Here is a 27,973-nt window from a genome sequence, read left to right on the forward strand (position 1 = left end):
GAACAGCAAGGAGGTCAGTACAGCTGTAAATGAGCAAGGGGGCAGTGACAGGAGAAGAGGGCCTTGTAGTCACTTGAGAATTTCAGCTCATACTCTGATTAATATGAGAGGCCATTTGTAGTGCTTTGAACAGAGGAGTGATATGATCCAGCTATGTTCACTCACAGGCTCATTTTTGCTCCTCTGTAGAGAATAGATTATATGAGGGCCAAGTATGGAAGCAGAGAAACCAGTTTGGAGTTTATTATAGTAATTCTAGCACAAGGCTTGATGTGCATGGAAAGAAAGAGCAGTCAAGGATGAAGTTTTTTGGTTTGGTTAACTGGGATGATGTATATGCATATATATCTGTGTATGCTGCTGCTGCTGCTAGGTCGCTTTAGTCGTGTTCGACTCTTAGTGACCCCATGGACTGAAGCCCACCAGGCTCCTCTGTTCATGAGATTTTCTAGGCAAGAGTACCGGAATGGGTTGCCATTGCCTTCTCCTATGTATGTATATAATTAATTATATACAATATATTTAATATGTATGGTAGTTACATATGACATATTACTATGTATAATAAAATAAATGTGTACAGTTACTTTAAGGTGGGGATGATCAGGATTTGGTTTTAGTGGAGATTAAAAGTGGGCAGTTGAATATATGAGTTTAGAGGTTGGGGGATGGTCCTCCTGGGATTCTTAGCATTTAAGTAAGATTTAAAGACATGAAACTAAGTCAAATCACTAGTGCATGAATATAGGTAGCGAAAATCCTGAGTTTGGGGATCCTGTGGTGAATTGAGGTTGACAAGATGAGGAGGAGTTAACAAGAGAGACTGGGAAAGAATGAGATGGAAGGAATGAATGAAAAGGAAGGAATGGGAGGAATGAGATTGGGAAGAAAGAGACTGAGTGAGGTATGAGGAATGTCAGGAGAATGTGGTATTTGAGAAGCAGATACCTTCCTTGTTGCTCCTTTCAAGAAGGAAGGAGCAAACAATTGTGAGAAGGTTTTTGAGGTAGCACATATTTTATTTCTTGAAGTAAGGTTCAGGTCATAAACCCAGTTGATAACTGTTGAATCGTAGACCCTTAAACTGATTTCTGTGATTTTGATTGATTGGAGAACCCATTTAACTAGAGAATCATTAGTTCATTGCTTCTCTGAGTCCATGAGAATCTACACTTATTTTATTAATTGATGAAGTTGGGAGGGAGGCAAGAAATATATGCCAAGCAGTTTGTTGTTTCAGTCACTCTCCCATGGCATTTGTTGCATACAGTTCTCCTGTTTGGATAATGTCCTTGTAAACAATTAAAGCCGATATTTCAGAATTCTTCCTTGGAGTTGAAAGGAATTGGACATCACGAATGGTATTCAAAATCTGTGACTGGAAATGATAGCCATCTTGGGATTTGAATCCCAATCTTCCCAACCTTAAGCTTCCAGACATGATATTGAGGCTATCCTTCATTTGTCCTCTCATCACTATCTTCCTCCCCATTCTGTTTCCTTTCTGGGTTCTGAGGAAGACTGGGAATTAAACTGTCCCATAGCAGTGGAGTGTGGTCATTTGGATATGTGGTTAGGTTTTATTTTTTTTTTTTATTGTTCACTTGTTTTCCTGTATTATATTCTTATATTCTTGTTTTGATAAATTGAGGTGAATGTGGCTGTGAAATTACACAGGGTCTTTAGTATTTACTCTTAGTAGGTAATTTGTAAGACATAACACTAAGGAAATGTTGACATTGATAGTGCTTTTACTGTAACCATGGCTTTAATATTTATCTTTGTGTTTTGGTCGAGTCTTTTGTATTTGCCAGGTATCACCTGAAATTACTAGTACTGACCAGTTTGTTTATTTTTATTCAGTAGATATGTAGTGGATACCCAGTATGTTCCAAGCACGGTGATGAGCCCTGGGAATATACTGTTTAGTGTCTCCATGGCAAATAATCCATGATTATCACTCAGCAAGGATTAAGAATGTCAAGAAAGAAGACAGTGTATCTTCTCTGTTCCAGAGAGCCAATAGTCTTTAAATTGGGGGACTGATGATTTCTGAATAATATAGTTAAGGAATAAGAGCCAAACTGAGATAGATAGTTTGAGGGAATTAGTTATGTGAACAAGTGGGCAGTAAAATGCCTTAGGATTAGCAGTATTCACAGAAGAGCCTATGGAGTAAGGAAGTCTACTGACAAAATTTTGCTTACTTTAATGTAGGTTCTTCATGGGGAGCAGTACTTGGAGTTATATAAACCAATTCCCAGAACAGGTGAGTTCTTGATCAAACCATAATTTTATGTTCTGACTAACCTTCCAAACTGTGTCAATGTGTTAAACTGGCAGAGAAGTGACTAAATAAATTCTATTTTAAGTTATTTGTGCGCATGTCAACCATTAGTGTATATTGATGTTGTTTTTTGTTTAGTCACTAAAATCATGTCTAATTCTTTGCAACCACAAGGACTTTAGCCCGCCAGGCTCCTGGGTCCACGGGATTTCCCAGGCAAGAATACTGGAGTGGGTTGCCATTTCCTTCTCCAGGGGACCTTCCTGACCCAGGGATTGAACCTGCATCGCCTGCACCAGGAATCCCCATATCGATGTTAACTAGTACTTATTTTGGTTACTTAAATATCATCCTATTTGAATAGTTTTATTTAATAAATTACTTCAAAAAACTACTTAAAATCTGATCAACAACTGAAAGGAGCATTTTCTTTTTATATCTTAAACTTAGTGATTGTGTATAATCAGTCATGGATGTGTATAATCAGTCCCATGGATTCTTCGTTCTTTTCTCAGGTATTTGTGTTGGTACTGATTTTCGTAAAGCAAAGAATGTTAAAAGATACAGGATGTTTTGTAATTAACTTTTTCATATTTTCTTTTAGAGTAAGTAAAATCAAGTCTGTCTTAATAATCAGTTTATTTTTCTCAGTTATATCTTACTTGTTCAGTAGAGCTTCTTATTTTTTCACTTTAATTTGATGTATTTGTTTTGTGTTGCTACTCTGATGTCAGAATATTTATATGCTGACTGTATAAGGTGGTGAAACACAAAAAATGTCTATCATTTCATATTATGTAATGTAGAGGTTAGCAAGTAACTAGAATTGTACTTTAATTTTTTTCTGAATCCTTTTATTTTATTTTGGAGAAGGAAATGGCAACCCACTCCAGTGTCCTTGCCTGGAGAATCCCATGGACAGAAGAGCCTGGTAGACTATAGTCCACGGAGTTGCGCAGAGTCGAATGTGACTTAGCTACTAAACAACTTTATTTTATTAAAAATTATAAGATTCTAATTGCTTAAGGCCGAATAGTTCTATTTCAGTGTTAGTGTTACTTGTTTCTGGTTGTTCTTGTAGTCTTCCCTGTTTTTTTTTTTTTTCCTTTTAAGTTTCTTCCTTTGTGGTTTTGTGCTTTTCTTTTGCTTGTGTTCCTTTTTCTTTTGTTTTCAGGTATCTGTGGTGGGTTTTTGATTTGCAGTTACCATGGAATTCATATACGTTGATCTATATTTGTTTTAAACCAATCCTTTAAGTTCAGACACATTCTAAAAGAGCTACATTTTTTACTCCCTTCCCCCACACTTTGTGTTTTTGATGTCATAGTTTACATCTTCATGTTTATCTCTTTACTTATTGTTGTAGTCATACTTGATTTTATAGGTTTTTGTTTCTTAATCTTTGTACTAGCTTATTTAAGTATTTGAGCCTCTGTCTTTCCTATATATTTGCCTTTACTAGTGGGATTTTTTTCCTTTTCTATACTTAATTCTTGTTATATCCTTTCCTTTTCTATTTAGAGAAGACCCTTTAACATTTATTTTAGGGTTGGTTTAGTATTGATGCACTCTTGATTTTTGCTCATCCAAAAAGTTTTTTATATCTCCTTCAATTCTGAAGGATAATCATGCTGAGAAGAGTAGCCTAGGTTGTAGGTTTCCCTTTTGGCACTGTAAATATATCATGCCACTCCTTTCTGGCCTGCAAAGTTTCTGCAGAAAAATCAGCTGATAGCCTTATGGGGATTCTTTTGTATGTGACCCTCTCTTTCTTTTTGCTACCTTTAGAATTCTCTCTTTAGCTTTTTCCATTTTAATTATGGTATGTCTTGGTGTGGGTTTGTTTGGATTTATCTTCTTTAGGGTCTTCTGTGCTTCCTGTACCTAGACGTCTATTTCCTTCTTCAGGCTTGAGAAGTTTTCAGCCAAATTTCATCAAATAAATTTTTACTCTATTCTTCTTCTGGGACCCCTATAATGGAATGTTGGCATGCATGATATTACCCAAAGATCCCTTAAAATGTTCTCTGCTTTTTACTTTTCACTGTTCTGATTGAGTGAGTTCCAATATTCTATCTTCTAGATCATGTACGTGTTTTTCTGTATCACCTCAGTTCAGTTCCCTTCAGTCGCTCAGTCATGTCTGACTCTTTGCGACCCCAGGGACTGCAGCACACCAGGCCTCCCTGTCCATCACCAACTTCCAGAGCTTGCCCAGACTCATGTCCATCGAGTCGGTGATGCCATCCAGCCATCTCATCCTCTGTCGTCCCTTTCTCCTCCTGCTCTCAATCTTTCCCAGCATCAGGGTCTCTTCCAATGAGTCAGTTCTTCACATCAGGTGGCCAGAGTATTGGAGTTTCAGCTTCAGCATCAGTCCTTCCAAAGAATATTCAGGACTGATTTCCTTTAAGATGGACTGGTTGGATCTCCTTGCAGTCCAGCGGTCTTTCAAGAGTCTTCTCTACCACCACAGCTCAAAAGCATCAATTCTTTGGCACTCAGCTTTCTTTATAGTCCAACTCTCACATCCATACATGACTACTGGAAGAATCATAGCTTTGACTAGGTGGACCTTTTGTTGGCAAAGTGATGTCTCTGCTTTTTAGTATGCTGTCTAGGTTTGTCATAGCTTTTCTTCCAAGGAGTAAGCATCTTTTAATTTCATGGCTGTACTCACCATTTGTAATAATTTTGGAGATCAAAAAAATAAAGTCTGTCACTGTTTCCATTGTTTCCCCATTTATTTGCCATGAAGTGATGTGACCAGATGCCATGATCTTAGTTTTCTACATGTTGAATTTTAAGCCAACTTTTTCCACTCTCTTCTTTCACTTTCATCAAGAGGCTCTTTAGTTCTTCACTTTCTGCCATAAGGGTGGTATGCTGTTAATTCCTTTTAGTGCATTTTTCTTTTCAGTTAGTCTATTCTTCAGCTCTGATTGGTTCTTTTAAAAAACGTCTAGTTGCTTGTTAAAACTCTCATTGTATTTGTCTATTCTCTTTCCTAATTCAGTTAGCATTCTTATTACTAATGCTTTGAATTCTTTGTCTAGTAAATTATTTCTGTTTTGTTTGTTGTTTTTTTTTTCAGGAATTTTCTCTTGCTCTTTCAATTGAAACAGACTCCTCTGTATTTTCATTTTGCTTATCTATTTCTTTATCTATTGAAATTAGGTGAAAAATTACTTATGATTTTTCTTTTGTGGGTGTGCCCCTAGATAGTCTGCAGGTACCCAGTGGCTTTGATGGGAGAGCTGGATTTGATGTGAGCACAATTTAGGCCTTTCCTCAGGGTGTGCTGACAGTTATCACCTTTGTAGGGGCTGGGGCTGGAGATGGAAGAGTAGAGTCAGATGTTAGGTGGGGCTTCGCCTTAACTTAGTTGCTGTCCCCCCACTCCCCCATTCGCGGCAGGGGCAGATCTCTAATTGCTGGAGCAGAGGCCCTGAGGGTTGGGTCTGAGCTGGTTCAGTTCTCTTTAAGTGTGTGCTCTTCCCACTACAAGCACTGACACCCTTGCCCCAGAGAGGTTCAGTAGAGGAGCAGGAGCGGCTGGTGTGGGTATTTCAGAGAGTGTTGGAGCATAAGCTTTGTGGCCTGGCCACCATTAGCGATCTGGGCCCCCTGTGCATTCACCAGTAATGGCTGCCCCCTCCCTGTTCAGATTTCACTTAGGGTTTGGATGTCCTTAGCATCTTATAGCTGAGCCTTTTCCTTGATCATGGCAACCTAGACTGTGGAGCTGTGATGTGATGTGAGTGGTGCTGGAGTGTTCCCTTGGCTCAGGCTGGGAACCAGAGCAGTTGTAGAAAACCAGTCAGCCACCCAGGTGGTTTCAGTATGCCCTCTCTGCCCGGCCTTGAGAATAAGTAAGTGTTCACTCACTCCTGGAGTCCAGGCTTCCCATAACCCTCTTGTCCCAGTGGCCTTCCAGCCAGCCATGGGGGCCTGTCTTCCCTTTGTTGGACACCCAATATATGGCTTAAATTTCTCAGTCCCCCAGGAAGGTCTCTCCCTATACCATCTCCCTTTTCCTTTGAGTCCTCTCCCACAGGTCCTTACCTGATTGCTTTTCTTCACTTCCTACCTGATTACCTGTGGGTCTTTCTTATAGTCTTGGTTATATAAGAGTCTTTCTGTTAGTCTCCACTTAATTTTCAGTGAAGGTGTATTTTTGATGAGTTTGTGCAGGAGGTGAATTCTGTGTCCTTCTACTCTACCATCTCAGTTCAAGTCTTCAGTTTGGTATTACACCCTGCTTTTACACAGTTCCTTTTATCTGAAGCAGTGTGCAGTGTGCGGTTATGTGAGGAAGTCTGGCTTTTATTTTAAAGACAATAGATAACCACTGAAGGACTGTAAAGAGATATATGATCAAATGTGGATTTTAGAAAGCATCAACTCTGGCTCCTGTTTGTAATGCTTGGATTGATAAGGAAATGAGATAGAGGGAAGGAGATTTTGTAAGAGACTTTTGTAATAATCTAGGTTGGAGAATGTGGTTGATTGAAAAGGATTGTAGGGATCAGTAGGGATATAAATGGAGAAACTGTAGGGATATGAAAGGAGTAGGCTTGGTGTTCGTTTAAATGTGGAGTTGATTACTGCAGGATATCATCTGCAGTTTGACAGTTATTTATCAGTTGCTCCCTAACATCTAGGCTTTCTGTTAGGGTTATGAATAAATGGAAAATGAAACAAATCTAGACTGTGCCTGTTTGGAGCATATAACCTAGTTGTTGGGGAGGGCAGCCTATAATAATAATAAAAAGATATACACACAAATAAATGTATAATTACAACTATATGTGATAAACAGTACAGATGAAACATACTTGATACCATTAGAACTTAAAATAGAAAGATTTGGCATAATCAGGTTGACTCTGGGAAAAAATAGCTTCAGACATAATATGGAGCATGTGTTAAAGTTGGTCAGAGTGAATGTGCAGGTAACTAGTTACAAGTCTGTTGTGGTAGTTGAAATAAAATGATGCTAGCTTAGGCAAAGGTGGTGGTGGAGAGATAGAAGTGGAAGAATCAGAAGCAACTTAGGAGATGAAAGCGACAGGAACCTAGTTAACCTCAGCATTATTTTATTTTATTTTTTTTAATCATCTTCATACCCAGCCAGGTACCCAGATCTTTAATTTTCTCCCTTCAGTGCATTTAGGATCCTATTTCTGTCTACCTCATTTCGATCACCATTATCTCTCATTTTCTAAGTGTTCTCTCTGCCTCCATTCTTGCTCCCCTCAGATCTGTTTATCTTACTGTAGCCAGAATATTATTTCTGAAATGCAAGTGTATTTGTCACTTCCCTATTAAAAAGCCCAGATGGCTATTCGTAGACTTCAGGATGAAGTAAAAAACTTTTTATATCTTCTGACTTCTCTTGATGTCTGCCTACTTAAGTCTTGTCACATATTTAGACACTAATTTATGAGGCGGGTGTCATGCTGAAGTTTCTGCCATGGCAGTTGGGTGGATAGTACCATTCTTTCATGTAGGGAACAAAAGAGAGAAACAGGTTGGAAAAAAAGATTTTGGTTTCACTCTCAAACAAGGATAATCCATCAAGAGGTCACCAATTAAATGATGGAAAGAAGAGTCCATGAAAGAACAAAGTGGTTAGAAGGAAACATTGTCTCATTGAAGCCAATAGAGGTTCAGTAAGGAATGGAGTAAATAGTGTAGACTGTTTGCTTAACCAATGTTCATTGAATGATTGAAAATTGTTACTTTTTACCACCTAATTTGTCAGAATTACTAATATTTCAAATTTGCTAACTCAGGCATTATGATTGCTTTTAATGTTTATGACTCAGCATCGTATTGAAAATTGTTCTAAACCATGCATTTTTTTTAGTTTTGCTGAACTTCCAGTGGAAGTTATGTTAAATTCTCTCATGTCTTCATATAATATATTACTTATGGCTTTTAAAACAGTCTCATTTATTTATTATACATTTATTATTTTTACTTTCCATTTTAGGAAAATTAAGATGCGAAGCAATTGTTGCTGATATCCTGGATAAAGGATCCGGTTTAGTAATTCTTGTGGATGGTAACTAATTTCCAGTTCTTTTAATAATATTGTTAAATTGATAGACTTTGTATGCAGTATACTTTACCACAGAAGTTGATAAATAAGTTTCTATTTATCTTCCAATTTGTGAGAAAGCAAGATTAGCATTCTAAAAATTTATAAACTGTTTTAGAAAATAAGGGGTTAGGAGAGTGGGACACTTCAGGGGATTTATGACAACATAACCAAAGCAGAGATGAGATATGTGGCTGGTCTAGTGAACACAGTGGGGAATTATGCTTTCTGTAGTATGTTTTAGCAGGAATGAATACAAAGACAACCCTCAATTGATAATTAGGCTATGTTGTAAATATTCTTTTGTATTTTAGCTCTTTGGAACTGGGAACCTATTTGACCCCTGAATCATTCTTATAGGTGGTAGTTAGGTTTTTAACCTTACACATTTAGATGTATTGAACTCATAATGTGGTTCAAACACCATAGCCACATTTTATTTGCGGTGGAAAAGAAAGATTATAGTAGTTTAATAAATATTGAAATACTAATAATTAAACATAAGCCAAAGACACCTTGCTTAAAATTTTTCTTTTAAAGTTTAAGAACAAAAACAAGAAAGATTATCAAAAATTTTGAAAATGTCAGTGGAAAGTTTAATATTAATCTGGTATTTGGAATATAGGTTTTATCATTTTGTTCTAATATATACCTAAGAGGTTATACTGAATATGTTGTAAAGAGGAACAGCTATCTTTCATTTATTACTTATTCACTAACGTGCTCACTCGTGTTGTTTATTCATTGATTCATTAATTAATGCATATTTATTAGGTGCTTTTTCTGTCCCTGGTACTGTTCTAATTGCTGGGGGTATGATATGAGCAGAAGAGTCATGATCCTGCCTTCCAGAAGCTTATACCTTCATTCTTGCTACTTTCTCTTTTATATTTCAGGCTCTATTGAGGGCTTCAGCAGAATGTTTGAAAATTTTAGAGTGTGGTTATCTGCATTTTATTTTTTAATCTTACTGAATTTTAGTGGATTTACAATGTTAATTTCTCTTGTACAGCAAAGTGATTCAATTATACATATATACATTCTTTTTCATATTTTCCATTATGATTTATCACAGGATATTGAATATGGTTCCCTGTGCTATACAGTATGACCTTGTTTATCCATCCTGTATATAGGATGCATCTGCTAATCCCAAACTCCCAATCCATCCCTCCACCACCTCCTTTCTCCCTAGGCAACCACAAGTCTGTTCTCTTTATCTCTGAATCTGTTTCTGTTTTGTAGATACATTCATTTGTTTTGTATTTCACATTCCACATATAAGTGATATCATATGACATTTGTCTCTCTCTCTCTGACTTAACTTTGCTTGGTATGATAATCTCTAGGTGCATCTGTGTTGCTCAAATGGCATTATTTCATTCTTTGTTATGGCTATGTAGCATTCCATTTTGTGTGTACACACACATTTTGTATGTGTGTATGTGTGTATCTCATGTCTTCTTAACCCGTTTCTCTGTTGGTGGACATTTAGGTTGTTTCCATGTCTTGGCTGTTGTAAATAGTGCTGCTATGAACATTAGGGGTGCATGTATATTTTTGAATTATAGTTTTGTCTGGATATATGCCCAGGAGTGGGATTGCTGGATTGTATGGCAATTCTATTTTTAGTTTTTTGAGGAACCTCTATACTGTTTTCCATAGTGGCTGTAACAATTTACATTCCCACCAACAGTATAGGAGGGTTCCCCTCTCTCCGCTCTCAGTCTAGCATTTGTTATTTGTAGACTTTTCAGTGATGGCCATTTTGACCAGTGTAAGGTACTACCTCATAGTTTTGATTTGCATTTCTTTAATAATTAGTAATGATAAAAATCTTTTCAGGTGTGTTAGTCTGCCTTTTATAGTGGAATTGTCTGAAAAGTTTGAGAAGGAGAGAACTGAAATATGAAGGGCAGTTGGGGAGTTTTAGAAGAAGGTAGAGGAACTGCTATTTCATAGATAAGAAAGGATTTGTCAAGATCTTCCTTTCTTTGCTTCTAGAGACTGGTAGTGTGTACGATTAAAATGAGTGCTCTGTAACCCAAACTTGGGTGTTTAAGTTGCAAAACCTTTTAGTAATTGAATTTCATTTCTGAAACATTTACAGGGATTGCTGATCATGTATTGGTTAACTGGTTATACCTTTTGATAATAACTTCTTTTCTTTCTTCTTTCATTTACTTTTCAGTCTACGCTTACTCTGGGGAGGAACTTATATGTTATAATCAGTTCTCCATCTTTGTTGTTGGTTCTGGAGGCTTCAGTGGAAAACGGACGTCAGACAAAGCCAAGGTAGGCTATGACTTCATAAATGACATCCGTGTGTCATTAAGGATGCTTATCTGTATTTTGAACTTACTATATGTGTAATTTCATAGAGTAGGGCTTTAGTAATCTAAACTTCCTTGAATCAGAATATGTTCTTGGATTTGAAGTGCTGACATGAGATAATTACTGGAATATCTTTACTTGTGCAAACTTTGCCTGCACCCAAAGCTCTTGAGAAAAACCTTAACATGTACAAGATATCCTGGTGTAAATGAAAATCTTCACTTATTAAATGTCTAGAATATTTCATATGAATAAAACAATTCAAATTATTGTTGAGTTCTCAAAATCTGCCCCAAACCATATTTTTCCCAAAAATATTTTGTAATTTGGATTTTACTCCAGTTTACCTCTGCCCTCAGCTCTCAGAATAGGGCCACACTATCTTCCTAGGTAGAGCAGGCCACTCATCTTTCTTATTCCCCACTCCTACCTTCCCTAACTTATGAAGCGGAAGCTCTATTACAGGTAAAAGTGGCCGAGAGTTATGGGGTTCTCTTCCTCCACCCAGCCCCCACTTGTACTCTGGAGAGTTTTGTTCTACAATGGCATGTTAAGAATACTAAGGCTCTGATAACTCTTGCCCCAGCCTGCTCATAGGATGAGGGTTCCCTGCTGCTAGAGGCAAGCTGAGAAGACCAGAAGCTCCTACGCCTGCTCAGTCCCCTTCTTGTAAAGTGAGGATGTCACTTGGAGATAAGTGGGCCACTGTCCTTGCCCTCATCTCTGTTGCAGTGGCGCAGATGTTTTGCCTGGGGGCCAAGGCAGACTCTAAAAATAGAGAGCTCCAAAGCTCTTCCCAAGGAGACTGACTCATTTTGGAAACAGATAATTGGAACCAAAAGTAAGGATGATTTCAAAAACAAAGTTACTTTAGTGATAATCAAGAGGAGTCTGGTAGCTCCATGGAAGCAGTAAATAAACTAGTCCAACTAGAAGTTTGCTAGAGAACCATGCCAGGAGACAGCTAAGAAGAGTTGTCATGGCATCATTTTTGTTGTTGTTCAGTTGTTAAGTCATGTCTGACTCTTGGCAATTCCATGGACTGCAGGATGCCAGGCTCCTCTGTCCTACACTATCTCCTGGAGCTCAAATTCATGTTTACTGAGTTGGTCAAACCTCAAAGACTGATCTCAAAGACCTCCCCTGGAAAGAAGTATTCTTTTGCATTGGGAAGAGTCCCTATGTTTGTTGCCTAGAGAATGGACCTGGTTATATAATTCCTTTCATTATACAGAGTCATTTCAGGGAAATCATAATGTAGATGAAGCTCACAGTTACAGAATTTTACAGGTCATTATGTGCTGAATGTATTAAAAAAATCTGCTTTTTATCCAGCTTACAGATTTCATTACAGTCAGCCCTCCATATCCACGGGTTCCATATCCACAGGTTTTGTATCTGCAGATTAAACCAACCGTGGATCAAAAATATCCAGAAAAAAATTTCTAGAAAGTTCTCAGACTATTTACACAGTATTTACATTATATTAGGTATTACAAGTAATCTGGAGATGATTTAAAGTGTATGGGAGGATGTGCATAGGTTATATGCAAATACTGCCCCATTTTGTATAAGGGACTTGAGCATCTGCAAATTTTGGTGTCCTGGAAACCGAGAAACAACTGTACATTGAAACATGGTTGTTTGTCAAATACCAATTTCAGTAAAGAGACTAACAATTGTTTTGTTAACTGTTTAACGTGTCGTGTTTTCTTTTTTTTTAAATTTCAGGCAGCTGTAGCCATACCTGATAGACCTCCTGATGCTGTACTTACAGATACCACCTCACTTAATCAGGTAACAAGGTGTTTTTGAAAAGTGGTAAAGCCACATGGCTCCTGGCACTTTAACTTATAACTCTTGATACCCTGTAAATCCTATGAATTCAAAAGTAGTCCTAAGAATTCAAAAGAATTCTATATAATAGAAATAATGGCATATTTCTGTAGTTGAAATTCGTTCTTTGTGAATTTTTACTTAGCGGTTGTTTTTCTCCACTAGATATCAAAAGAAAATATAAAGTAGTTTTCACAAGTCAGTTGAGAAAGCATCATGTTTTATTGGCGTGGATTGCTTGCCTTAAAGAGATTGCCTAGCTTTGAGAAGAATTTCGTTAAAATTTTAGAGAACAGGATAAAATAAAGGGCAGATTTCAGTTATCCTCTCTTCTGTTGGAAAAGAAAGCTGAGCCACACTGCATAGAGACAGATTATTTTATGCCAACTTTAGTGGACAGATACAATAAAGCATCTTAGAAGGAGTAGGTGATTTAATCTGTTCTGTTTGGCATGAATAGTATGTTTTCTGATGAAGGAGATAAAATACCCTGTCAGTTAACAGATACTGTAAGCATGCAAAGATTTATTTAATAAACAAAAGGTGACCTTGAAGATGAAAACAGCAACTTTGTTTTTGAGAGTTATGAAGGTTCTTCTTTAAGATGGCCGAAATACTAATCATGCAGATATAGAACAGAATACATAAAGCTCGGAAGTAATGCAGTGAATAAACAGGTAATGACAGCAGATTATCTATAAAATTCACTTATTTTTGGATACTAATTTTGACATGTTGATATGAGAACTTCTGCAGGATTTATGTTTGCTAACAAAAGAAATATAATTTCATGAGCTAGAAAGAATTAAGTTTGAAACGTAGTAATTGTGTTTTTTTCAACACTGTATAATTGGGTGATAGAATAATACTTTTTATCTCAGATTAGTTTCTGCCTTTAAATGTTCTCCCCATCCTTATTTCATATCAATTTCTTAAGAAAACACTCATATTTATGTTTAATTAAAGCTTCATAGTGAAATTAATTTTATTGTGATACTGAAGAACAGAAAAGACTTTGTGGTTTCATGGTTCACAAAGCCCAGCAATGCTCCATTATTATTCTTGGGTTTCTGAAATAATAAAATGTATCTGCTGTAGATAAGAAAAGCTGAATAGTTTCCGTGGCTTGAGTTTCTTTATACAGTAAGCAGAAAGATTTTTTTTTCTGGTTTTTCAGATAAATAGAACTTTTCATTTAGCTTTTAGCCAACTTTAGTACTTTGCTGTGTGACAAAGAACAGTTTATAAGTTAACACATATTTTTTGTATGAATAATGGGCACCCATCATTTCACAGAGGTTCCTGGCCATTTGTATCACATGGTCATTTGAGAATGTGATTAAAAAAATTTGTTTAAAAACATTTTGCATAAAATTTTACATAAAGTTCAGGGGATTTATGAGCTGTTTTAAATTAGATCTGTACTGTAGGAGACACAAATCAAGAAGTGTGATCTATTGACAAGGAACTGAAAGTACACTTAGAAATAATGTCTATATGTATTAATAACTAGGGCATCTATTCTAAGCAATGAATGATTAAAGACAAGGCTTTGAATTATAAAGTAAGTGCTGTAGACATTCAGAGAAGTATTACTTATTAGAGAATGATACTCAAAAGAGTTTGGTAGGAAAAATGAGACTTATGAACTAAATTGGTGTATAGATATTCTCTCTTACCAGAGATGTAAAACTTGCCTGGATGGAGATAAGAACTTAATAATGATAGCAGATAAGAGCTTGATATATGTACAAGGAGTAAGAATTAGAGAATTCACATTGGAGAGTGGCGGGAGGTGCTTATGGATGAACAGACCTTTAAGGAGAAGTGGGAATGGAATGGATTATGCCACTATAGCATAAACTGTTTGCCAGGTATTTAAATTAAATGAGTCATTTTTTAGTCAGTAAGAAAACTGGCAATCAGTTTTAGCTCTACCAGTGTCACTTCTGGAATATTTTGTTTTTCATTTCTTTAGGAGAATTTCTTGATCTTCAAATTCATATGCTATTACAAGTATGGTTCATGGTTTGTCATAATTAATAAAGAGAAAATTCATCCCCAATAACCTAGAAAGACCAAAGAATAGGAAGGTAACAGATGTCAGACTTTGTATTTGGGAAGAAAGAAAACAAATATCTTTAGTTTCCCCAGTTACATATCTTATACTACTTATTCTAACAATTAGAATTTTAGCTATCATCTTTGTTAAATAAAGTTAATCTTTGGAATATTGGTTATGCTATCCATTAGAATGTAATTCTTTATTAAATTACCAAAGGAGAAGGTGTCAGACACTGAATAGATTATTGGTTTTTGCATCAGACAGACTGAGGTTCAAATCCAGCTCTGGATTTGGGGTTTGAAGTTCGTCATTTTTTCTATTTGTATGTAACATGATGATGTATATTTGCCTAGTGTTTTTTTTAAATGCTTTCTAAAATTTATCATTTAACCCTCTACAACTTATACAGAATCTTCTAAATCACATCTATTTGATAATTGTTGATTTGATTTAATTATTTTCAAAGCCACATTAAGGGAAAAAACACTGAATCATTGAAAAAGTGAATAATTTAGAAAACTATCCTATGGAGTGATGGGAAAGAGAAAGAGTTTTTTAAAATTATATAAAACATATTAAAAAGTAAATGATATTTTCCTGTGAATTGTAGGAAATGTTATTTTCTGTAGATAAAATTTATTAAAAAAGAATAATCAATAATTAAAAATAACAAAAAACACTAAGAAAATCAGATATGCTGACTTGGCTAGCCTTTGCACAACATTTTAATAGTCTTGGAAAGCTTAACATAGCAATTGATAAGAAAGAGTTCTTGAGGCAGACTCAAAGTTAATACACAGATACATTAAAATACTTACTCTTAGCTTTTTCTGAATTGTCTTTCCTTCAGTACTGAAAAGTACTTTTTCTTCGTTTGACCAGTGCACAATTTAAATGCTGACAAGTATAGTGAATTTTTGATTCTGCTGTTACCTTTGTGTGTGTCTGCTCAGTCGCTTCAGTCATCTATGACTCTTTGCTACTCTGTGGACTGTAGCCCTCCAGCCTCCTCCTTCTATGGGATTCTGCAGGCAAGAATACCGGAATGGGTTGCCATGCCCTCCTCCAGGGGAATCCTCCTGATCCAGGGATGGAACCCTCATCTTCTGTATTGCCAGCAGGTTCTTTTCTGCTGAGCCACCTGGGAAGCCCTGTTGTTCTCTCTTTTCGATAACCCTGCCTTGTCTAAGTTCAGAAGTGATGTGAAGATCTGCACTAAGCAGAAATGTAATCTTAATGGCAGGCTACTAGTCTGTTTTTTTTTTTTTCAGGATGAGCTGATCTCAGGATTTAGTGCACCCAGTCGACTGAAAGTTTATTAGAAGTGTTTGATGTTTATGTGTCTAGTATTGGGTTATAGGGTTCAATTTAAAACACCCCACAAGAAAGTTGGCATAAATTTTGCTTGTTTAGAAGAGGCTATACTCAGACGGTAAAGCATCTGTCTACAAAGCGGGAGACCCGGGTTCAATCCCTGGGTTGGGAAGATCCCTTGGAGAAGGAAATGGCAATCCACTCCAGGACTATTGCTTGGAAAATCCCATGGACAGAGGAGCCTGGTAGGCTACAGTCCATGGGGTCACAAAGAGTGGGACACAACTGACCGACTTTACTTCACTTCACTATAAACATTTATACCTTGTCTTCATTGTGGGTTTTTTTTGTTTTTTGTTTTTTTTACTTTACAATTCTGTATTGGTTTTGCCATACATTGACATGAATCCACCACGGGTGTACATGCGTTCCCAAACATGAACCCCCCTCCCACCCCCCTCCCCACAACATCTCTCTGGGTCATCCCCATGTACCAGCCCCAAGCATGCTGTATCCTGCATCGGACATAGACTGGCGATTCGATTCTTCCATGATATTATACATGTTTCAATGCCATTCTCCCAAATCATCTCACCCTCTCCCTCTCCCTCTGAGTCCAAAAGTCCGCTATACACATCTGTGTCTTTTTTGCTGTCCTGCATACAGGGTCATCATTGCCATCTTTCTAAATTCCATATATATGTGTTAGTATACTGTATTGGTGTTTTTCTTTCTGGCTTACATTGTGTTTTAATGAGAGTAGATTGACGGATTCCTTTCTGTGAATTTCTCCTTAGGCAGTGGTAACCACTGTTACTCCCAGATGTAGTTCTTGGTTCCCATTGCTATTTTTGCACAGTTCTCATCCCTTCCCAACTGATTTCAGTGGCAGGTGTTACAAAAAGCATTTGATTTACGCTTAACCTTTTTTTGTTAGAAATAGTTATTTTTTTAATCAAAGCTAGAGTTAGGTATATTATGATGTATTTCTCATGCAATAACCAGTCATATTTTCTGTTTTTATTTTAATGTATTATAAGAAAGCACTGATATGCTAGTTACTTTTATAATTCTCTCTCCACAGGCTGCTTTGTACCGCCTCAGTGGAGATTGGAATCCCTTACACATTGATCCTAACTTTGCTAGCTTAGCAGGTGAGTTGCTAATAATATGTGCCAATGAAAATATTAGCTCAATTATCTAAATAATAAATACATTGCTACTTCTGACTGGCAGTTTAACTGGTGACATTTAAAAAATAGCCCTTTCCTAATATGTTTATGCAAAGGATATGGAAAGGTCGGAAGTAGTATTCAGAAAATGGTGTCCTTGAAATTTCGATTATGGTGGAAGGTAGCTCCTGCTATGGCAAGGTCTGTGATAGGACCATGGGGATGAATATCTTGAGTTATCATGAAGGACGAGGTCATTAGAGGACAGAGCATGAAGGGCAAGGTCATTGGAGGGGAGAGCAGAAAACAAAGGTTGAGGAAGGATCGTCTGCATACATGGATATTGAAATCACCATGGAAGATTTCATGGTTACAGCCAAATCTAACAAAATAATTCTTTGTGTCCCCAGATCTCTGACATTCCTTTCTTGCTTTTTTTTTCTTTCTTTATAAAATATTTTTCATGTTTCTTAAAATACATGGTATGATTCAGGTTAATGCAGTTTAAAAATTATTTTTGAAGTTCTGAATTAACCGTTGTTGGTTTTTAAACATGAAATGTGTCTTTATCTAACTAAATTATCTCTCTTATTTTTAGGTTTCGATAAGCCTATATTACATGGATTATGTACATTTGGATTTTCTGCCAGGCATGTTTTACAGCAGTTTGCAGATAATGACGTGTCGAGATTCAAGGCAATTAAGGTATATGTAAATTATTAATCTAAATATTTGTTCCTTTTTAGTGTTAGAGAAGAGAAGGAGTCTTCAGTTCAGTTCAGTTCAGTTGCTCAGTTGTGTCCGACTCTTTGCGACCCCATGAACAGCAGCACACCAGGCCTCCCTGTCCATCACCAACTCCCAGAGTCCACCCAAACCCATGTCCATTGTGTTGGTGATGCCATCCAACCATCTCATCCTCTGTCATCCCCTTCTCCTCCTGCCCTCAATCCCTCCCAGCATCAGGGTCTTTTCAAATGAGTCAGCTCTTCGCATCAGATGGCCAAAATATTAAAGTTTCAGCTTCAATATCAGTCCTTCCAATGAACACTCAGGACTGATCTCTTTTAGGATGGACTGGTTGGATCTCCTTGCAGTCCAAGGGACTTTCAAGAGTCTTCTCCAAACACCACAGTTTAAAAGCATCAATTCTTCAGCGCTCAGCTTTCTTCACAGTCCAACTCTCACATCCATACATGACCACTGGAAAAACCATAGCCTTGACTAGGTGGACCTTTGTTGACAAAGTAATGACAAAGCTTTTTAATATGCTTAGTCTATATTAAATTTATACATATATATATAAAATATATATAAATATATATTATATGTAACTAAGAAGGCGTCTTAGTGACTTCATTTAAAGTAGGTACTTCCATTACGGTTGTACAGAGGTTTTCACTGGTTCTATTTTTCTACGGTTACTGACAAGCATGTAACACTGACTTTATCCTACATATAATTGGCATTTCAAATAAATGGCTTGGATAGAAAAATAAAGTAGTTACTGTACTGAAATTATTATTTTTGTTATTTCATTGACTTGGTATTCAGCAAGTTTTCTTTTCATAGCTATAAATACCTCTAATACACATGTATCATGAAGAATATTTTTAGCAGATTGAATTATATTGAATTAATTAATTAATTTAGTAGATTGAATTATATTTTTAGCAGATTGATTATTATATAAATTATCAAGTAGTTAGGAGCATACATATATCAATGTATATGCCTTAACAAAAATTTGTGGTTTACCTTTAAAAAATTATTGTTATTATTTCATTTTAATATTTTATTTTTTTAAATATAAATTTATTTATTTTAATTGGAGGTTAATTACTTTATAATATTGTATTGGTTTTGCTATAGATCAACATGAATCCGACACAGGTATACACGTGTTCCCCATCCTGAACCCCTCTCCCTCCTCCCTCCCCATATCATCCCTCTGGGTCGTCTCAGTGCACCAGCCCCAAGCATCTAGTATCCTGCATCAAATCTGGACTGGCGATTCGTTTCATATATGATACTATACATGTTTCAATGCCCTTCTCCCAAATCATCCCACCCTCGCCCTCTCCCAGAGTCCAAATGACTGTTCTATACATCTGTGTAGGAGAAGGCAATGCACCCCACTCCAGCAACTCTTGCCTGGAAAATCCCATGGATGGAGGAGCCTGGTAGGCTGCAGTCCATGGGGTCGCTAGGAGTCGGACACGACTGAGTGACTTCACTTTCACAAAGGAAATGGCAACCCACTCCAGGTGTTCTTGCCTGGAGAATCCCAGGGACGGGGGAGCCTGGTGGGCTTCTGTCTATGGGGTCGCACAGAGTCGGACACGACTGAAGTGACTTAGCAGCAGCAGCAGCATACATCTGTGTCTGTTTTGCTGTCTTGCATACAGGGTTATCGTTACCATCTTTCTAAATTCTATATATATGTGTTAGTATACTGTATTGGTGTTTTTCTTTCTGGCTTACTTCACTCTGTATAATAGGCTTCAGTTTCATCCACCTCATTAGAACTGATTCAAATGTATTGTGTTAATATTTTATTATTTACCTTAATTCAATTAAAAATGTTAACTGGCTGCATTTCAACTTTAATAAACATAAACTTACATCAGTATGTTAGCTTCAGGTTTTCATCCATTATAAATTACAAAGAAAACTGTCTCTGCACAGTATCTTTGCATAAATCAAGACATACGCTTAAAAAAAAATCATTAAGACAGTGTCAAATAACTCCAAAAAGCTTTATTAGTTTGTGCTCCATGCAGCAGTGGAAATTTATTTTCTGATGTTTTGTCTTCGGTAACACTGATTATTCTCATTATTAAAACTATTTTACAGTGATTATTATAAAGTTTTTATTATTGTCCAATAATATGTTCACAGAACAAATAAAATCATATAGAAAATTATGAAATAGAAAGTAGAATTATTCTTTCCTATATGCCAACCCTCGATCTTATTCTCCAGACTTTTTTTTTTTCTCCAGACTTAATTAGTACCACTTTTAATTGCTTCTTTTTAGTTGTACTAATGGTTGCCTGTATAACTTTGCTTAATATAGTTATTCTTCTATGTCTTGATTTGTCAAGAGTGAACTATTTATTGATTCTATACTTAGAAAGACAATTAACTTATACTAACTAGAACCTTTTTTTTACTAATTTTATCATATTACTGTTTTTGTGAATTTAAGTATAGTCAAACATATTTCTTCCTTTTATGCTCTCCAACCTCCATCCGAAACTATCCCCTTCCCCAAATGGAAAAACTTTATATTAAAACACTTTTAACCCTTAAACACATTTTCTTTTAAAGGTTCGTTTTGCAAAACCAGTATACCCAGGACAGACTCTGCAGACTGAGATGTGGAAGGAAGGAAATAGAATCCATTTCCAAACCAAGGTATGAGTAGGTGGTTAGAGGTACATTGGTTCATTACCTGCTTCACCGTATCCTGTAATTATGTTCTATCCTAGCATTCTTTTGGTTAATAACTATGGATATCAAGTAAAACTTAGCAATTAAAAAAAATCAGTGGTAATTTTCAATTGAAAATAAGATGACTCTGTACCTTGTTTTTTATTTTTTGTTTTATTCTCAACTAAATTGGTGCCTGTTAACATAACATTTCTGAAAATCCAACCAACCATATCTTTTTGGCTCAACTTATTCAAGTTGTCAGAATATAATCTTCAGAACATTTTAGGCATGATTCATAGATATAAAATGAAAATGTGATGAAACTTTAATTTCTTAATGAGAGTGTTAGCAAGATGATAAATCTGTTTCAAAGGAGAAGTAGTAAAAACAGGGTTTATGTAGTCCAATGGGGAAGGCATTCTAAAATAATTTTACTGAGTTAAGAGATAAAACAAGTTAATTGTTCTATAGAACAGTAAAACCATATCCTTTATGGTTATATTTTCTACTAGACAGAAATCATATGCATCTTGATCACACAAAAACCCACAAATTAACATCTTATGTCACAGAATCTGAGCTTAATCAATAGTAAGTAACAAGACAAATTAAAGTATATCTTCCTATAGAGTTAAGTGCTTTTGGGGGTGAGGCTGTTAGCAGTGCTCCAGTAAAAGACTAAAAGGACGTACAATTTTTGTTAACACAATTGACCAGGCTGATACCTTTTGGCCTGATCATTTGTACTACATAAATGTCATGTGTTGAGCAGTTTAAATAACACCACCAACAGTAATAGCAGCTTATAGTTACTGAGTACCTATGAACAGCCTATCCCATTATCTCTACTATGCATAACAACTCCACCTTTCATTAGGGAAAATATAGGTTCAGCTCTTTTAAATAATTTGCTCATGGTCACATAGAAAGTGGTAGAGCTGGAATATACACCCTAGTCTGCCTGGCTCAGCATTCAGTTCGTAGGTCCTCACTTTTTTTTTTTTTTTAACTGTACTGTGATTTCTTTCATATATAAATACCTTTCCAGAACTGTTCTTTGTATGGCTGCCTTACTCCTTATTACTTCCTGCTGCTCTCAGTATCATTTTCCTGATTCATTTATGCACACTGTTTATTTCAATTTTCAAATTTCCTTTGTCTTTTCAGTATCAGTTGAAGCTCTGCCTTGTCCTCAGAGGCATTCCCTTACCACTCCCCTTTCCCCCATTCATACAAACACACATCCTGGCTTTCCTCTGAAATCTTCTTGGAATAAATGTTTGTACCACATATTTCGGAATCCTCTTATTTTCTAACTATTTCATGTAAGTCTATTTTTTGAATAAAATTATGAACTCTAAAAGAATTGAGGACCATGAAAACAATTATGGGCTCTATTTTCTCATAATGAACAATATAGAAATAATTCATATAGATAAAAACTTAAAGAGTTGAGTAATAGTTTAATGTCTAAATATAATACATTCTTGTCTTTTAAATAAATTCTAAGCACATCTTCTTATCTGTTCAGTATATTTGCTATTTTTTTCCCCAGTGATTAGAGGTATTCTTTTTCTATTAGCTATTTGTGGGAATCCTTTCCCTTCCTTAGTTACAAGAGAGTAATTTTCTAAAGTGTATTTTGTTCATAAATTGTTTCCTTTCATGCTTTCCACTGTATATAATTTGAAATAAAATGAAGAAATTGTTTGAAAGATCTATTTTTCTGAAGTATAATGGAAAATAGGGGAGAATGATCTTCCTGATTGTTAAAAATCAGTTTTAATAAGTGCTACCTTAAGTTTTAGACATTATCCTTTACATTTGTAGCAATACCATAATTTTATAAAAGAATACTATTGGAATAATTTTAGGTGCCGTATTAGGAATTAGAATTTGAGTTCTTTTAATGAATATTCTGAAAAAAGGCTATTCAGGTGTTTACTTTGTATTGTGTATAGTTCCTATTTGAAATAGAAGGTTTGTTTCTACCCAGTTTTGTTGTGTATTAACCAAACAAATATACTTTGAGTACCCTGCCTCATGTGAATTTTGTGCCATGCCTTTTACTATTTATAAGAATTAAGTAATTCTCATCCTGGCTCCCCACTAGACATACTTATATTGCAAAATAAATCCTCCAAATACCAATGCTCAGACTCTACCTCAGACCATTTAAATTGGAATCTTTGGAGATGGGACCTGGTCATAAGTATTTTTGAGAAAGGCTTCAGTAGATTCTATGGTTAGGGTTAATTACAATTTTAGTAAGTCAGTAAGCTTTCATATTTATTCCTGTTGACATTTAATTTATGAACTATTTATTTAATTTGGATGATTTTCTCTTTCATATGAAGAAAAATGTAAATTTCTTTTAAAAGACTTCATAGCGTTTCACAATAAAATTTCATTTTCATTGGCCTCATCAGAGTGAGCTGTTTTCCCCCCAACCCCCATACCCTTTATAAGGTCCAAGGAACTGGAGACATCGTCATTTCCAATGCATATGTGGATCTTGTGCCAGCGTCTGCTATTTCAGCTAAGACACCATCTGAGGTAGGTTATAACCACTGAAATCCAAGTCATGGCCTTCTCTGGTAGCTCAGCTGGTAAAGAATCTGCCTACAATGCAGGAGGCCCTGGTTTGATTCCAGGATCAGGAAGATCCCCTGGAGAAGGGATAGGCTACCCACTCCAGTATTCTTGGGCTTCCCTGGTAGCTCAGACAGAAAGAATCTGCCTCCAGTGCAGGACACTTGGGTTTGATCCCTTGGCTTGGGAAGATCCATTGGAGGAGGGCATGGCAACCCACTGCAGTATTCTTGCCTGGAGAATCCCCATGGACAGAGGAGCCTGGCAGACTACAGTCCATGGGGTCACAAAGAGTCTGACAGGACTGAGAGACTAAGCACACCACAGCATCCAAGTTACAGACTGATTTATGAATTTCAGTTGAGATCACTTTAAGAGTGTTCAGTCTACTTTAGAAAATTCAGAGCTATGAAAGATTCTTAATTCTTGAACTGCGGCTGCTGCTGCTGCTAAGTCACTTCAGTCATGTCCGACTCTGTGCGACCCTATAGATGGCAGCCCACCAGGCTCCCCTGTCCCTGGGATTCTCCAGGCAAGAACAATTCTTGAACTAGAGACCATTAATTCAAAACTGCTTGGAAAAAAAGGAATATTTTGAAAATTACAAATTTCTAAAAAACTTTTTTTGTGGTGATACTAGGGTATCTTTTAAGAGGATATAATTGATTTTCTAGTTTTAGAGTAAATAAATCACTTGTTTAATAAGAAACCTTAAGTAAATAGTATTTTGGAGAAAGGTTAAAAAGTTAAATATCTTGTACCTTTTTTTTTGATTTAAAATTTTGTATAAATGTTCAGTGCATATATAAAAGCAGTAGCATATATTATTTATTAAAACATTTGTATTATTGTCTATTAACATGCTGAAATTAATAAAAATATTTATATTCTGTCTCCAGAATATTAACTTTGTAATGTTGAAGTTTTCAAATCCATGATTTTGTGTTTCATTAGCCATATTATCACATAACTGAATGAAAATTAAAATCTCTTTAAAAAGAATCTAAGATCAAAAATATAAGAAATTTTAGAGCTAGAAAGAAATTCAAGTTTCATGTAATTTAGTCTCATTTTACGAATGAAGAAATGAGATCACAGAAGTTGATTAATTTGTCCAGTATCTTCCTGCTGAAGTCTATTAGGATATAAGTTGTTAAGTTAGTTCCTAGTCTACTTGTAAAATATTTCTACTTGTAAAATATTATTTCTGAATTCTGATAAAAGTAAAATTCTTTTATTAAAGGGATCGAGGTTCTGGATGACATAAATAAATAGAAAGGTGTGAAAGAAGACTAGGGTAACAAAAACCAGTTTGCCTTATTTATGTGCAAGTTTTTTAAAAAAATTACCTATTGCCCATTGATTTTGTGATAGTTTTCCCCCTTGAGTCATTTTTTACATATCTTTTAAAATGAAATGATTATCTTTTCTGTTTTTGCTAGGGTGCGGGGCTTCAGAGTACCCTTGTGTTTGAAGAAATAGGTCGCCGCCTTCAGGGTATTGGGCAAGAGGTGGTAAAGAAAGTTGGTGCTGTGTTTGAGTGGCATATCACTAAAGGTGAAAGCCCTGCAGCCAAGTGGAGTAAGTCCTGTCCCTATAATATTCTAAGATGACTCTTAGTCAATAGGAATAAAGTATCCTTGTTATAACTAAAGCCTGTCTCTTTGAAGGTAGGTAAATCTTACCTTCTTCAGTAAGATGTTTTTTTTTTTTTTTTTAATGGGAAATAATGGGTTTCATGGGCTTCCCTTGTGGCTCAGCTGGTAAAGAATCCGCCTGCAACGCGGGAAACCTGGGTTTGATCCCTGGGTTGGGAAGATCCCCTGGAAAAGGGAAAGGCTACCCACTCCAGTATTCTGTCCTTGAGAATTCCATGGACTGTATAGTCCATGGGGTTGCAAAGAGTAGACATGAATGAGCAACTTTCATGTTCAGTGGGTTTCATGGCCCTCAGACATGTATGTTTTTTAGAGATGAAAAAAATTAATTAAAATGAAAATAATCTGTTTTGAAGATTTCATTGTAACACCCAAAATTAGTACTTTAAACAGTTGCCTTAGCTGTATACTTCTTTAATCTTCAAATTCCTCTTAAACATAAAGAAAGTACATCAAGTTAAATGAAATATTTTAAAGTTTTGAGTAATTATCATTATATTTTAACAGCTTTAAAATCATTTTTCTCCCCCCCCCAAATTAATGTTTTGGATTACCACCTTAATTATCAGTATAAAATCATAATTATTTTCTCAGTGTATAAAACTGGCAATCAAAGGTACTATCAGAGTGCCATTAGCGACATGGCAAGGTATCCAATGTAAGCCAAGTTACTGCAGAGAGAAAGCAGTCATGCTTCCATTCACTTACATGGAGCTCCAAAAGAACCTTACTACCATTTTATGAAGAAAGAAAAGTTAGGTGATAGAGAAAGGGAGAAGAATATCTTTACCATATCTTTTGTATCTGCTGTGTAACTACATTGTTTCTGTTCTGTGGCCTATTAAGAGACTGCAGGGTCCAATTTTAATTTAATTCTTAAAGTAAAGTTGGGGAAGGTAAGGTGAAATTACTAAAGATGAGTAAAAATATTTTCTAGCTTAGAAAATTTTCTCTTTTTTAATGTCCACATAATAAAAGCACTAACACTTTTGTGGACTCACTTTGCTAGTCAGTCAGATCTGTTAGCACGTTTTTAAGTATCCAGTGTCTATGTTGTGACAGAAAAATGCGTAACTTTTTCAGATTTCACTGTTTCTCTATAGGTGAAAGGACAGCGAAGGGAGTATACATCCATTCTCTTTCTCATCGTCAGTCATACAGACTGAGAAGCCATTGCTTCTAACAATGAGAGTATCTTAGTTCAGGATGTTGTAACAAATATACTATCAACTGGGTAGGTTAAAGAGCAGAAACTTACTTTCTTGTAGTGAGGAGGCTGGAAGGTCCAGTGTGAGGGTTCCAGCAGGGTTGGCTTCTGGAGAGACCCCTCTTCCTGGGTTGCAGATGGCTTCCTTCCTACTGTTTCCCCACAAGGCAGAGAGAAAGATCATCTCTCTCATGTCTCTTCTTAGAGAGAGACACTAATCCCATTATGTAGGCTCTACTCTTATGACCTCATCTAAACCTAATCACCTCCAAAAAACTGTTTCTAAATACCATCATTGTTTGGAGATTAGGGTTTCAACATGAATTTTGGAGGGATACTAACATTCATTCCATAGCTGACAGCCATTCATATTTTGAATCATGAAACATGCTATTAATAAACTTTCACCATCGTTTCTTTACCTTTATATTATAGACTGTTCTAGCCTTACTTTGATCTGTAGAGCATTCTTTCTTTATATTCTAACTATATGTTTATTTTATAGAATATTCTAATCTCTAGAGATGCTGGAGAAATATGGTATCCCAGTGAATGTTCACTGAAAATTTTTGGATTTTCATGTTTTTTGTCTTGAAGTCCCAAGTGATAGGATCCTTTTATTTGTAGTCAAGCATCTATCTACCAGTGTGGTATAGGGAGCATTCAGAATAGTTTTTAGCTCAAGGATTTTCCCCTTCCTTCATAATCGTGAACTATGACAGTGAGATCTCATGTAGTTAAGATGGGCTAAGGAGCCCCTGGAATGCTGAGGGGCTCCATGAAGTGGCCTGTGATTGGCTTATTTATACTCTAGGACCATAGAAACTTTTAGGCCCATCTCAAGCCTGGTTGTAATCCTTCTCATAGTATACTACTGTGAGTATAGCAGTATACTGTGGTGGTACCTGAAAGCAAGGATTGTAGGTTGAACTTCTGTAAGTCCCACAGCTTTTGGTATGAACTGTCTTCATTCATTATTTGTACACTACATATCATGCAGACAATGTGTCTATACAGACTTTTATTTTTAAGAAAAAAATCTTTAGGTTTAGGATTTTACTTGCACAGTAGAAACTACTGTTTTGTAGATTTGTATTGTTTTTATTCTGAGATTACTGTTTTAGAGTGCCTGTTTAAGTACCATGTAAATCAGACTGTTTTATTCCTTATTACAACCAAAGATCATTGTAAATGTTTGTTAATACCAAAAAATTAATGATGTATCTCTAAATCAACTGAAACTTTTTGAGACCATCTTCTATTATATATTCCTAGAAAACATTTTGAAGTTTGTTCAAGTGATTTTGGTTTCATACAAGTTTCTTTTTAATATGACAATTCCTATTCCTTTTAGGGACTGTATTTTCATTATATAAATTTTGGTATACATAAGTATAAAGTGGGAAATACTGATGTATAATCCCACTACTCACAGTTAGCATTTTTGGTGTTTGTCCTTCTGGAAGACATTTGTGCTTATAGGAAGTTAATTCAGAAGGGGATAAAGGAAGCCAAACATGTAATATGTATTTCAGTTCAGTTCAGTCGCTCAGTCGTGTCCAACTCTTTGTGACCCCATGATTCGCAGCACGCCAGGCCTCCCTGTCCATCACCAACTCCTGGAGTTCACTCACACTCAGGTCTATTGAGTCAGTGATGCCATCCAGCCATCTCATCCTCTGTCATCGCCTTCCCCTCCTGCCCCCAATCTCTCCCAGCATCAGAGTCTTTTCCAATGAGTCAACTCTTCGCATGAGGTGGCCAAAGTACTGGACTTTCAGCTTCAACATCATTCCCTCCAAAGAAATCCCAGGGCTGATCTCCTTCAGAATGGACTGGTTGGGTCTCCTTGTAGTCCAAGGGACTCTCAAGAGTCTTCTCCAACACCACAGTTCAAAAGCATCAATTCTTTGGCGCTCAGCCTTCTTCACAGTCCAACTCTCACATCCATACATGACCACAGG

At 36.2% G+C, this 27,973-nt stretch overlaps 1 protein-coding gene across 2 annotated transcripts in view; it reads left to right on the forward strand.

Annotated features, from left to right (window-relative positions):
* HSD17B4 (hydroxysteroid 17-beta dehydrogenase 4) overlaps window positions 1-27,973 on the forward strand; it is a 103,468-nt gene that overhangs the window by 60,134 nt on the left and 15,361 nt on the right. The window contains exons 14-22 of one of the 2 annotated variants that reach the window (XM_040241695.1): window positions 2,218-2,269; window positions 8,286-8,357; window positions 10,585-10,688; window positions 12,459-12,524; window positions 17,027-17,096; window positions 17,713-17,819; window positions 20,448-20,534; window positions 23,022-23,108; window positions 24,587-24,725. In XM_040241695.1, coding sequence (XP_040097629.1) covers window positions 2,218-2,269; window positions 8,286-8,357; window positions 10,585-10,688; window positions 12,459-12,524; window positions 17,027-17,096; window positions 17,713-17,819; window positions 20,448-20,534; window positions 23,022-23,108; window positions 24,587-24,725 — 784 coding nt within the window. Of the gene's footprint in view, window positions 1-2,217; window positions 2,270-8,285; window positions 8,358-10,584; window positions 10,693-12,458; window positions 12,525-17,026; window positions 17,097-17,712; window positions 17,820-20,447; window positions 20,535-23,021; window positions 23,109-24,586; window positions 24,726-27,973 lie in introns of both variants that reach the window. The other variant, XM_040241696.1, reaches the window with a different exon arrangement.

Source organism: Oryx dammah, unplaced genomic scaffold (genome assembly GCF_014754425.2).
Source record: "Oryx dammah isolate SB20612 unplaced genomic scaffold, SCBI_Odam_1.1 HiC_scaffold_5, whole genome shotgun sequence".
In the NCBI taxonomy this organism is placed as follows: domain Eukaryota; kingdom Metazoa; phylum Chordata; class Mammalia; order Artiodactyla; family Bovidae; genus Oryx; species Oryx dammah.